General features: G+C 45.7%; 1 protein-coding gene across 1 annotated transcript in view; it reads right to left on the reverse strand.

Moving 5' to 3' along the window:
• Positions 1–1,711: 1,711 nt before the first annotated feature.
• Positions 1,712–13,817, reverse strand: part of Rpia (ribose 5-phosphate isomerase A) — a 26,076-nt gene continuing 13,970 nt past the window's right edge. Inside the window, exons 4-9 of the mRNA XM_021165230.2 lie at positions 12,759–12,818; positions 11,209–11,273; positions 10,366–10,434; positions 9,604–9,745; positions 6,955–7,054; positions 1,712–2,653 (exon numbers count right to left, since the gene is read on the reverse strand). Of these exons, the coding sequence (XP_021020889.1) occupies positions 2,559–2,653; positions 6,955–7,054; positions 9,604–9,745; positions 10,366–10,434; positions 11,209–11,273; positions 12,759–12,818 (531 nt within the window). The 3' untranslated portion in view covers positions 1,712–2,558. The remainder of the gene's footprint in view (positions 2,654–6,954; positions 7,055–9,603; positions 9,746–10,365; positions 10,435–11,208; positions 11,274–12,758; positions 12,819–13,817) is intronic.

Raw genomic sequence — 13,817 nt, forward strand, 5'->3', positions numbered from 1 at the left:
CTGGCAACGGGACACATTCCAAGAGAAACCCACTTTCCTTCCTCACTGTGGGCTCTGACTGAAGCCATCCCTGAGTCGGTTCTACCCAAGTCCCCATGATTTTCCCCATGGCATCCTGCCATGACTACAAACCTTTCCCAAAAGCCAGACTCAAGGCCTTAGAGATGGCTCAGGAGTATGCACTGTTCTTGCAGAGGGCCCAAGTTTGGTTCCCACATCCTAACACCCATACCACCCAGCTCACAACTACCTGCAACCCCAGGCCACAGTCTCCAATACCCTTTTCTGACTTCTGCAGGCACCGACATTCATGTGTACATATTCATACACAGAAACCCAAATACAATTTTTATTTTGTTTTGTTTTTTGACAGGATCTGTGTAGCTCTGGCTCTCCTGAAACTCACTAGGCTTAAACTCAAGAGATCTGCCTGCCTCTGCCTCACAGTGTTGGGATTAAAGGAGTGTGCCACCATGCCTAGATATATAAATATAGCTTAAATATATTAAAAAATAGTTTTAAGCCAAACTCCAACTTGTCCTGTGTGCCCAAGATAAAGCAAAGATACTAACTGAAACTGGCTTAGCTCATTCGCCACTTAAAAGATCACATTTAGTAATCTAATGGAAAAATCTTTCATTTTAATTCAATCTTTCATCAAAATGTATCTCTAGGCTGCCCATTGGTGCCTACCAGGTATTTTGTTTTTCTCTATCAGAAGAAAAACTTCACATTAGCATTCAAATACCCTAGTTCCGGCACAGGTGTCAAAGCCTGTGAAACCGACAGGAAATGTGTATGTGAAGTGGAGCAAACAGGTGTTTCTGAAATTGTTTATCCACACCACACTAATTGTTTGTTTTGAAAACTGACTATATCGAATTTCTTATCTCATTCTGCACAAAAGTTGCTGACAAACCAATTAAAAATAATGCACTCCTAACACCAACAGCTGAGGGAGAACGCCTCTTCCTTTGCTTGCTTGTTTTTTAGACAGGGTTTCCCTGTATAGCCTTGGCTAACCTGGAATTCACTGAGACCAGGCTAGCCTAGAACTAATAGATACACCTGCCTAGGCTGTGACTAAAGGCATGTACCACCACACTGGGCTGGAAAATGTCCATTTAAACCTCAGTCCTGGCTAGCTTTTATTCAGAGACTTGATTAAGAATCTGGACACCAACACATGTAACAGAGTTCAAACTTCAAAGCAGAAGGTAGGCTGAAAAGCTAGCTGACTGACTGCTAAGTATCGTGCAGTTAGCATGGGAGGAACCAGGGCTCTCAGCACCAGGATGTGTGACAGAATGGACTCGTAAGGCCTTGTCAACCATCACTGAGCTGGCCACGGCCTGCCATCCTCTGGGAAGTTTTTTCTAGGCACTCAGCTCTTTACTAGGCAGTTTATCTAAACTAGAGACTCAGGGAAGCGAGAAAATTCCAGTCTCTTCTAATGCTCAACTCCCATACAACCCAACAGAGCAGCTGGGAGTGAACAGGCCTGTGCTCAGCAATACTGCCCTCACCCAGACAGAGAAAACTAACTCTGCAGCAAAGGTAGAACACGCGTGTCCTTGTTCAATACAGGAGATAGTCTGTCAGAAACAACAGAAGCGTTTACCTAGGCTGAGATGATCCCACTCATGGATATAAACTAACTGAGCAAAACTGATTCCCATCAGTGCAAACTCGGGAGAGAAGACAAAGGATCAAAATGGCACAGTAACGTTTATTTCAACCTTCAAACAGCACAAAGTGACAGCTTCTGATACCAAATCATACAAGGGTCATCGGAGGAACAAAACAATATTAACAAAGAAAATCATTCAAACAACAAAAAGTAAGTGCTTCACATCTCAGACAATGCTGGGCACTGCCAGCAGGCGCTTCCACCGGGGGCTTCCAACAGCAGCAGGAGCAAAGCCAAGCCAGGATCCAGGAGAAGGTGCATTCTCGCTCACCTGAAGTTATACCCTAGTCACTACAACCCCGCTGCTCCATTCACAATTCCCTACACCTGATCTTAAAATGTAACTAGGATTTGGGAGTGGTAACAATGAAAACACCCTCGAAACAGAAGAGTGTGGCAAGAAAGTAAACAGTAAACAAGGTTTCCCATAAGGCATCAGGAGACCTGCTGGTGGCTGCTCACTGCACCAGCTTAGAAAAACGTTCTTTCTCAGCAAACCCAAAACTTCAGAAGGTTAACCAGCAGGTCCAGTCAAAGCTTTCAGAGACAATCCTGATCTCTTATTTTTATTATACATTTTTTTTTGTTTTTGGTAAGGTTTCATATAAAACATAAAATCAAGTTCTATTTTATAAAAAAACTGAATATTTTAATAGTAAAAATATATATATTTAAATTTCTTTTTAAAAAGACACATAGCAATACTTCATAAGACTGGATTTGACTACCCCCACCCACCCATGGCCAGCCGTCCACTCTGGCACTGTAGACAGCTACATGAAGTTACATTAAGGCAAAGGCTCCTGGTGAGGCGTGTCCACTGTGCCTGGGCTGGAGACTCAAGGTGAGCACTCCGCTCCTCTCAGAGCTAGAAGGGCTTCTCCCTCACATTCACTGAGCCATCCTGCATCCCGAAGTAGACTCTCTCTGCCATGTTGATAAAAAGGCCTGTGTCCACCACGCCTGTAGAATGAAGAATAGGTGCATTAAAGTCCAGCTTCCCAGAGCAAAACAAGCATCAAGTATTCCCAGGGGCAAATATCACAAGCCAGCAGCGGACAAAACACAATCTGAAAGAAACCGGGGTTTTCTTTGTTCCTTGCTGGCAGCTCTTCCGTCTGCTACATCATGGCTTGCTCTGTGTTCCCAAATGTGCCAGCTTCATCCCAGCCCAGACCCTCTTCTCACGCTGCTCCCCTCACCTGCGGCTCATCCTCCTCTGTCTCAAGGTCGGCTCCTCTTCATCCCCCCACATGCCTGCTATAGAGACCCTCCAAGGCTATATCACTCCTCCCAGGAATGCTCAGTCAACTGCCATCCTTGAAAAGCTTCCTCCGAGTAGAAGATATTCACAAAGCATACACCTGACAAAGGAGTCACATCAGAATACAGTTCCTAAGCCACTAAGTAAGTGACAACCCAACAGAAAAAGGAGTTCAAGACCTAAACAAGTACTTCTTAAAAGAAGCAAAGCATTGAAGCTCACTAGTGACAGGGCATGAACAACTGACACTCAGTCACCACGATGAGTAATGGCAGGTGACCAGAATGTGGAGGCAGGAATATCCCTGAAGCCTGCTGGCCATCGTCCAGCTCCTGGTTCAATGAGAGACTCTGACTCAAAGAAGAGAGGACACATCTGGCTTCTGCACATACATAAGTGTACACATATGCACTTGCATGCACTCATGTACACATGCACACACACATGGTAGCATGAATAAATTACCATATTGTTTGCGCACACATATTAACAGTGGAATGCTCAGCAATGAGAATTAACTAACTATATAAAGCCTTCACCAAAAATGTTCACATATACACATACATTAAGTGAGTTAACACTGGCCAACTATCAAAGAAAATGGGAGTGAACCTAGTATGGAGGGACAATGACCACTAACAGGGATCTGGTTAAGTAAACTGTTACTCAGCCACAAAATTGGAATGTCACCACTATTTTTTTTTAATTAATTTATTTATTTTATGTGCATGAGTACACTGTAGCTGTTTTCAGACACTCCAGAAGAGGGCATCTGATCCCAATACAGATGGCTGTAACCACCATGTGGTTGCTGAGAATTGAACTCAGGACCTCTGGAAGCGCAGTCAGTGCTCTTAACCACTAGCCATCTCTCCAACACTCATCCTTTTTCTTTTTAAGTAGGGTTAGGGGCTGGAGAAATAGCTCACCAGTTGAGGGAACTGACTGCTCTTCCAGAGGACCCAAGTTCAAATCCCAGCACCCACATAGCAGCTCACAACTGTCCATAACTCCAAGATCTGACACCTTTACAGAATGCATGCAGGCAAAAACACCAATGCACATTAAAAGAATAAAAAACGGTATCACTATCTCTTGTAAGTCAATATGTAAAAAGCTAAGGAGAAGGCAGAACACAACCTAAGTATGCCTGGAGTTAAAGGAGTGAGGCAGGGGAGTTTCAACTTGAGTTTTTGTGGAAGATCATCTCAGAACAAGCCATACAATTCCTTTAGTAACACTAGCTGTCTCCAGACAGGGTAACTAGCTGCCTGATTGGGTGGCATTTGCCACTGTTTACCCATAATGGTGAACAAAGGTATAAGGATATAAGGTATGAAGAAACAAAGGATAAATTAAAACATCTGTGGACAGCCCTCAATCCACAAGCGAAATGAGAGCTGAGTCACTGAAGTATGAAGGTCCTGGCACAACCCGCCTCACAGCTAGTTTTCTGAGGATGGACAAAGCAGTGCTCAACACTCATCCTGATCGCCGCCTTTGTAGCACAGCCCAGACGCTTCAATCTGGCCCCAGAGAAAGTCAAACCCATTTCAAAAGCTATAAAAAAATAGCAGAGCAGCAGTCTGAGGCATGATTCTAGAGCCTCAAATTAATGAGGTGCTAGGAGTGACTGATCCCCTCACCCCAAATAAAATCCAGAGGAAAGGGCAGAGCATGCTGAATGTGAGCAGACGCAGGACCCAATGAAACACGGATAGGGACTCTTTTCTGAGTGTCTCCATCATGCAAATGGACCTGGGAAGAAACAGGAAAGCTTGCCCTTGCCCTGGGAGTTTGTCTAATCCAATAGGCAAAAAGCAAGAGAAAAGGAGAGCCAAAGACAAACCAGGGGTGGGCCTGTGGTAATAGTTCATCTTCCTCACTCTAAGCTGTATGTAGATTCTTCAGGTCAGGCTTAGGAAAGGCAAGAAAGGCCTCAAGAAGAGCAAGAGAGCCCCCTAGTGGGCACAGCAGGAACTGGCCTTCCACTCCACCATGGGTCAGTCTGCACTAACCAGGCAAGTGCACTCTGCCTACGGAACATGGCCTCCACGCCACCATCCTAATGCCTTCTTGGCCTTTCAGTCAGAGAGGCAACACTAAACAACAGTTTCACTAATGAATGAGGGAAAGATTTTCAGAAGACTAAAGACGATCAGAGGCTGGACTTGGAAGAAGGAGCTGCCTTATTACACGGCTTATATTATATTATATAGTTATATTCAAACTGGCTTCACTCTCAACTAGCACAAATAACAATCTACAAAAAAATAAAAAATAAAAAACGGCAGTGGTGGTACAAACACACCTTTAATCACAGCGATCAGAAGGCAGAGGCAGGCAATCTCTCTGTTCAAAGCCAGCCTGCTTTACAGAGTAAGCTCCAGGACAGCCAGGGCACAGAGAAACCTTGTCTCAAAAGAATAGGGGTTGGGGAGGTGTCAGTGGGCACTGAAGTGAGGTTTCATGTAGCCCAGGTTGGCCTCAAATTCATTATGTAGCCAGGGAAGTCCTTGACCTCTGATCATCCTGCCTCTACCTCCAAAGTCACAGGACTGCAGGCATGGGCCTGTGTGGGCACAATCTACTGGTTAGTTAATGGTGACAGCAGTGCATCCTCTCCCTAGGGACTTTAGTCTTCCAGCGCTGTTTTAAAAGGTGATCTAGTACTATTTTTGGCCCTTTTTACAAAGAAGAAACTGAGGCACACCGCTCTTAGCTAGGGGTCCGAGTTCATACTGCTAGAACATGGCTGGGTCAGAAGTTCATCCAGGCAGTGTGCTCCCAGCATCCACTCAGCCACCACACTCTGAAAACTGATTTGTTTTTCTCACTGCCCAGGTATGATTTAGATTGCCCCTCAGCACTGCAACAACGATGCCTTTCAAGTCACCTCCTCCTGTAAATGCCCTTCTACAAGCTCTGACCTGCCACACTTAAGCCTGGACGCCAATTCATCTCTATCCAGCTCACCCAACCCTCACCCCAGCGGGGAGGCCCTCAACTCCTACTGATTATCCCTTGGCCTAAGTCTATGCTTACATCACACAGCCTCACTTGAGTGAGCAAGCATCCAAGCCAGGGTCTTGGGGCTGGGGAGAGGGCTCAGTGCTCAAGTGAGCACACTGATCTTGTAGTGACCCAAGTTCAATTCTGAGCACCCACAACAGAAGGCTCACAACCAACTCCAGCTCCTGGAGGCCAGATGCCCTCTTCTGGTCTCTATGAGCAGTTAAATGCACACACTCACACACATAATTAAAAATAACACAAATCTTAAAACTTCAAGGTCAAGAGGCAGAAAACCTAGAGCTCACACCGTGATGCTGTAGGCGTTAGGCAAACCACTTAGGTTAGCTCTGGGTCTCTGTGGTCCCCTGTTAACTACCTCATCCAAGTAGGAATTTAATAAAACTTTAGAATGTTAAGCACTGTCTAAAGATGCAATGCAACCGTAGTACACAGATCAACATCACATCTATGAAACTGCTCCACACCTAACAACGCAGCCGCTGTCACTAGACTGTTGCTATTTCTCCAGCAGAGGCAGCACTTCCAGTATCTGCAGGCATGGCTTCACACAGCCTTCCCCAGGGTTCCATCAGCTCTAATCTAGGCCCAATTCCATGTAATCATAGCCTACGACACGTAACCAGTGAATGTAGGTAAACTGAGTCACTTCCCCCACAAAGGTCGAAGAGGCTGCATCAGGCTCCTGGAGGGGGCAGGCGTCTCTCCCAAGGATGGTGAGCTTATTTCAAAGCAAGCACCTCTGACCTTCCATCAGCTCCAAGGCTATCCCAATTCAAACAGACTATAAAATACATATACACCAACACTATTACACAAGCCAAGAGGAGGGAGGTAATGCAAGTTAAAAAACCTCAGACATGGTATACACTGTGCCCATGTTCATGCTGCCTTCTGTGGCCTGCAGAGGGGGTAGTAATGAAGGGAAGTCACTGGGTGACTGTCCAGTGAGCGCCACCCAGATTACCTGGAGTCATTTTGATAGCTGTGTTCACTTCACTCCATTTATGCACCCGGTCAAACTTCCAGTCCAGGATAAAATTCCCGTTATCCGTCACCACAGGCCCCTAGAAGACAATTTCCAATCACTAAGGACGAAAGCACTGGTAGGCAAAAGCAAGAAAGACAACAGGCAGATAGATGTCCCCCACTCTGCTTCCTAGAAGGTGCTTCCATAAAGCAGTGGTGAGCAGGCTCCTTGGGGTCCTACAGACTTGGATCACGTAGGACTTAATGCCACACAGGTATAGAGTTAAGAGCAGCCACTGACTTCTCTAAAACTTGTTTCTTGAGTGTCAAAAAGTGGGACAGAGCTGCAAACAGGAATGGCTCAAGGCAGTGACGTTTTCAACTTAGTACAGTGAAAACCAAGAGAACTACCTCTCAAAGCTTACTTAGCATAAGCACCAGCAGTAACATAGCATCAGGCTGTATGACTTCACACATCACACCTTCTACCTCAGCAGGAATCATTACAAAGGGTGGGCAGACTGACAGAGGTCGAGATGTGAGGGGACAGAACATTTCCTCAACACCACTGGACACTAGAAAAATCCAATTGTTTAGTGAAATAAACGTTGACAGAACATAGGCAGAGGCAAGTAAGACTCCTCCGCAGCCTGGCATGCAGCGCAGGTAGGACTGCAAAGGTAAACCAGGCCTGGCAGCGTCTGTCTCTAATCTCAGCACTTGGGAGGAGGCAGGAAGATCAGGAGCTCAAGGTCAACCTGGACTACACACTTCCAGGTAGCCTCTCTCCAAACAAAAAATGGAAGGGAGGGGCAAAGATAAGGTGCTGCATAGCCAGTAATCACAGCTTCTTTCTAAAGGGAAGTCAAGAAAGTATTGACACCAGGGTACAGTTATTATTTATTTTCTCTAATACCCAAATTTTATTTCTAATAACTATATACACTTCGGTTTGAGGTCATTACATTTGGTTGTTTAGTTAAGTGCAAAAGAAAAGTTCCGGGCTGGTGAGATGACTCAGTGGTTAAGAGCACTGACTGCTCTTCCAAAGTTCCTGAGTTCAAATCCCAGCAACCACATGGTGGCTCACAACCATCCGTAATGAGATCTGACGCCCTTTTCTGGAGTGTCTGAAGACAGCTACAGTGTACTTACATATAATAAAAAAATAAAACTTAAAAAAAAAAAAAAAAGAAAGAAAGAAAAGTTACTTGTAACCCACAGTCAGATGCTGAAGAAAAACATCTCCACAGGAGTATCATGTGCTCACACACCGCCCCACCCAAAAAGGCTACTTCCCGCTACGTTTACGACAGAGAATGCAGGTGATGTAGCTTAGTGATAGAGTATTTGCCTAGTATTTCCAGAAGCCTTGACCCCAATTCCTTTTTTTTAAAGATTTATTTTATGTATATGAGTACACTGTACAACTGTAGTTGCTAAAATTGAATTTAGGACCTCTGCTCACTCCAGTTGGTCCTGCTCGCTCCGGCCCAAAGATTTATTATTATAAATAAGTACACTGTAGCTAACTTCAGATGCACCAGAAGAGGTCGTCAGATCTCATTATGGATGGTTGTGAGCCACCATGTGGTTGCTGGGATTTGAACTCAGGACCTTTAGAAAAGCAGTCAGTGCTCCTAACTACTGAGCCATCTCTCCAGTCCTTGAACCCAACTCCTAACACTGGAAAGAAAAGAGAGAGAGAGAGTGGGGCTACCTTGTACAGAAAGTTTCTGAAAAAAATTATCTTCCACTAGCCTTCTGTACTTAGATTAACCAACGGGAACTTCAATAGCTTTGGAGTTTAGTATAGACTGTTACTAATCCACAGGCAGATTATCTTGGGCCATCTACACCTTTTGAAAGGTAAACCCTCTGAAATGTAGACACACTGTGTGTATGGTTCCCACCAACCAAAAGGCTAAGAACAATACCAGAGCTGGGGCAATGGTAGGGCTCACCTTTAATCCCAGGGGAGGCAGAGGCAGGTGGTTCTCTATAAATTTGAGGCCAGCCTGGTCTACAGAGCTAGTTCCAGGACAGACAAGGCTACACGGAGAAACCCTGTCTCGGGGAGGGGAATGCTAGGATAGGGCTGAGGCCTTCACCATTTTTCTATGACCTGCCTACCTGGTGTTTACAATATATATGAAAAGCGTAATTTGTGGCCTTTGTTATGTCTCTGTACATATTAAAAGATTGTTATCTCACTGGAATTTGGAATAACCTAAATCAATGTTCCCAGGCCATAGTTATTCCTATTTGGCTCTAAAGTAAAACTATCTCTTATCCTCTCTGAGATAAGAGTTGTACTCTTACATTGATAGCCTCAGAAAGGATGAAAGAAAAGAAAAATACCACACACACCACAGAACCTGAAAAACTTTCTGCCCCCTAGAGCTTCCCAAAAGACAGTGTTTAGAGGCTGTTCACTGAGCAGTCCAGACCTCAAGTAACCCCGAGGGGTGTCAGGAAAGAACCATGCCTCCTTCTATGGGGGGAGACTAAGGGGTTGGACACAAGACACACACAGATACACACACACACACACACACACGCCAAAGGCCTTGGGACCTAACTGACACAGAAAGCTCTAGAGCAGCACACTGAGTCGGAGTGCTCAGAAACCTCCTTGGCCACTTACTGCCTTGTTGACAGCCATTCGAAGTTCCACCTCACCCCCAAACTTCTGGGTCACAGCTCGGCTCACTGGGACATAGGCCATTGGGATGACTTCAATGGGAATCCCCTTGTGCCACCGATCCCCAAGGTTCTTTGAATCTTTCCTAGAAAAAATGTCAATCAAATTAAATAAGTTCAATACACAAAACCAAATTCAGGCTAGGGGCTGCCTAGACAGCTTCAGAAACACGAGCTGCTTTACACTTGAATATCAAGGCAAAAATTCTAAAATCTGCTCTGATGGTTTGCTGGCTAACTTAGGTTGCTCTTGCACTTAATGTATTTCCTGAGTGATACAAACGCAGGTATCTTTTCTAACATGCTCAGAACAGTGCCTCCTCTCTCAGGCTCCTAGAAAGAAAATCGGCGTGGTCAAAGACTGAGCATAACACAGTCACGTGGAGAAGAGCCTGACCCCAGAGGAAGCAGGATGTGCCGAGTCACTACCTGTGAACCTCAGGGCTTGTCCTGAGGTTACCTGTGAAAACCTAATGAGTAACAACTCAGGCAGAGGAGCTCTGCCCACAGGGTGACACTGCTTCCTCCCTATCCCCAAACAGGAAGGCCCAGCTCTGCGCAAGAGTCAGCAGGAGTCACTGCCTGGAATCCTAGAGAGCAGGAAGTCCTTCCTACATCCCTCCACAGGCTCTCTCCTCTTCCATGGGGACCAAACTTGGGAACCCAGACACCTTCTCTGCTGGTAGGCAGAACCCTGGAACAGTACCTGAAATCAGCAATCACAATGAAGCGACTTGCATAACCAGCCACGATCTTCTCCTGGGTCAGGCAGCCTCTGACAGGAAAGAGCAGGGTGAGATCATCTTCATTTGGGAAGTAGGGTCAGACATGGGAGTCCCAAATGTGTTCAATCCTGACACTTAAAGAGAAATTTGCCTTCATTTCAATCCTATAGTGCTGCTTTCTAGTAAATGGAATACACAAACATCTGCCTGTGTCTGGTAGAAACCTAGAAAGTAGACAATGGTTCTATTCAGGCCAAGCACTTCCCCTCCAACAGGCATCTAAGCAGCACTGTGTTAGGGAGATGACTCTGACCTGCCCTGAATAGATGACCGGTTTGGAACACCTGCCCTGTGGACTGTGACAGCACAAGCCAGGGATACTGAATCTTCTGGCCTATGTCCACTGCTCTCTAGATAAATTACCTCACACCTGCAACAAGTATTACATAATACATTAAAAAAACTGAACGCCCTGTCATCCTGATAAATGTTTCCAAATAAAGGAAGAGCACCCCTCAAGGGATTGTGGACTTCAAAACTTTAACACGTAAGGCACAGACCTAACAGTCTGAGCCAATAAAGTGCTGTGTGTGTACACAGAACAGCATGACAAACCATCTCACTGAAAAGGCCCAGGTTACCTGTCAGCAGATAGACACTAATGGTCAGAAATGCTAGGCTGGCTCAACAGCACATGGTGTCAGGGTGCTGACAGGAAGAAAAACTCATGTGTATCAGGAACAATTGTTTACTCTGTACTCCATTTCGCTTCGCTAAGGGTTAGCTGACCATCTCTTTAGCAACAAAGTCCCCACAACACTCACCCTCCACCCTTGATGAGATTGAGCTCAGCATCCACTTCATCAGCACCATCGATGGCAAGGTCAATCTGGAGGAGGGAAGAGCTCATGAGCTGAGACTGTGCGCCCATGACCGCCGTGAGAGCTCATCAGGCTCTCAGCAGCTCCACTAGGGAGGCCCAAGAAACGAAGGCCCCAGAGCATAAGGCGCTTTGCTGGAGACGCAGGGGAAGGCAGCAGAGGGCCTAGTTCACTGTCCAGCTCCCATCCACTGCATCTGCTTCCTTCACTCTCCATGAACAACGTGGAGTTGTTAGCATGCATTCCCAAGACAGGCTCTACCATTCCCAAAGAAGTCGGCAGGTAAGGGCAAAACATTTAAGACACTGCAGTTTGGGGCTGTCCAAAAGACCATGAACAGATAAACAGCAGGACTGGAGCATTTGATTCCAGGGGGAGAGCAAAGATCAATAATAAAAGAGCAGAGGAAAAACTGATTCCAAAGACCGAACTAATGTGGGCACACATAGGCAATTTCAAATGAACAAGAAAAAATGACGACATCTCCAAAGATGACGAACATTCAGTCCACTCTTGAACTGGAAACTATTTCTGCCCACAGAACTCCCCCGCAAGAGGTCCTTCCCAAGGTCTTACTATGTACTCCACCACATCAACTGCTAGACCCTGTCAAACCCTCACTCCATGCCTATCCCAGTATGCCCAGTCACTCTAGAAAGTCTGGGCAACACCTATCTATGCCCACATACCCATAGCTACTACGTTCCCTTCCAAAGATCCTCTGCTGGCCCTGCCATGGAGCCTGGGCAGCTAACCTAGCCTCTTACTGTAACACGGCTCTAGAGCCTTAAGTGTACCAGCTATAATTCTGCTTCTGCCACTTAAGGAAATGACATACCCTTTCTATATCTATCCCCTGAGATAGTTACAGTACTCACTGTCAAGATTAAACTTAGCCCCACACCTAATGACAGCTCAGGCGGTCCTGGGGTGACAAGGGATGCTACTCACTCTCCACAGCTTCAGTCTTTACTGGAATATCCTTCAATTTAACACTCTTTTCCACAAATATTGGAAATATTTAATTACTTTTCAAGTGGTAATGACTGTCTAAGATATGACATTTTCCTTAGCTTAGGTGTGAGTTCCACAGGCTGGCTCACTTATGAGAAGGGAATTTCGGGAAGCCACAGACCAAACCTGGAACTGTCCACATTCCCTTTACTGAGCCCTGGAGGTTAAATCTTTGGGAAGCTAAACCTGTAGTGTGCCTACACTGTCACTTCTTTGCTTGTGAGTTTGATCAGAATTAACACTCAAGGCCCCAGAACAAAAGTGAATATAATTTGCTAATGTTTTCTGGACCTACCAAGATAGCTGGAGCCCATGAACAACTATAAGCCACCAAAAAAGGGGGAAAAAAAGACAGTCAATCACTTTCTTTCATTCATTCATTCATTCATTCGTTCTCATATTCTCTCTCTCTCTCTCTCTCTCTCTCTCTCTCTCTCTCTCTCTCTCACACACACACACACACACACACACACACTCACCTCTGGGTGTTGATCCAGGTCACTGAGGGTTAAGCCATACTGCAAGATAAGCTGCCTGGCCTAGGAAGGACAGAAAAAAAGCAAGCACGGGTCATTTATACTAAAAATATAGCAAAAGTCTGCAGAATTTGCAGAATTCTTTTGATATGTCAAGCCCTAAAGACTGACCTAGGTTCCCTCTCATATCCCACACTTGCTTGCAGGTAAGTGGGAGATGAAGAGCAATGCTGACTGCTACTTCACTGCAGGGGCTGGAACCACACAGCACAAGGGGAAAGAAACAGTTCCAGAGGTTAAGAGCTGCCCCTCCCAGACTTGGGAAACAATACCAGGGTACTTCTAAAACTTCTACCAATACATTTGGGAGGCTGAGATACACAGCCGATTCAAACTTAGCCTGAGTTATAGTAGTAATGCCCTGTCCCAAAAGACCAAAGACTGGGAATGGAGCTCAGTGGTCCGGCATTCTCCTAGCACGTCAAAGGCCACAGGTCAGATCCCAGCTTGGGCAGGGGCAGGGGGACCTTCAAGAATGGAAAAGTGGAGTCCCAGGGAACTAAGCAGATCCTCCCCACAGCTTCCTTCCTCGCCTCAGACCTGTCCCTCACCCACTGACACCCAAAACCCTCTCCCAGAAAACCACGAGCTGGATCCTCGTGGCAGACAGCGCTTTCCTCCCTCCTACGGACCCTCTTAGTGCCCTGCCCTTCTACATCCAGGGAGGTGGGGCCTGCAGGAGCTATGGCCAGCAGGGAAACAATCAGGATAAGAGTGAAACTCTGGGGCTGGCGAGATGGCTCAGTGGTTAAGAGCACTGCCTGCTCTTCCAAAGGTCCATATGGTAGCTCACAACCATCTGTAATGGGATCCAGTGTCCTCTCCTGGTGTATCTGAAGACAGTGACAACGTATTCACATACATAAAATAAATAAATCTTAAAAAAAAAAAAAAAAGAATGAAATTCTGTTCAGCTCGACTTCGGTAGCCATCCATATGTCAACTTCCATAGTCTGACACCAGGTAGTTTATTTTAGCCATATTTAAGCACAGCACAATTTT

The sequence above is a fragment of the Mus caroli genome, chromosome 6 (genome assembly GCF_900094665.2).
Source record: "Mus caroli chromosome 6, CAROLI_EIJ_v1.1, whole genome shotgun sequence".
NCBI lineage: Eukaryota > Metazoa > Chordata > Mammalia > Rodentia > Muridae > Mus > Mus caroli.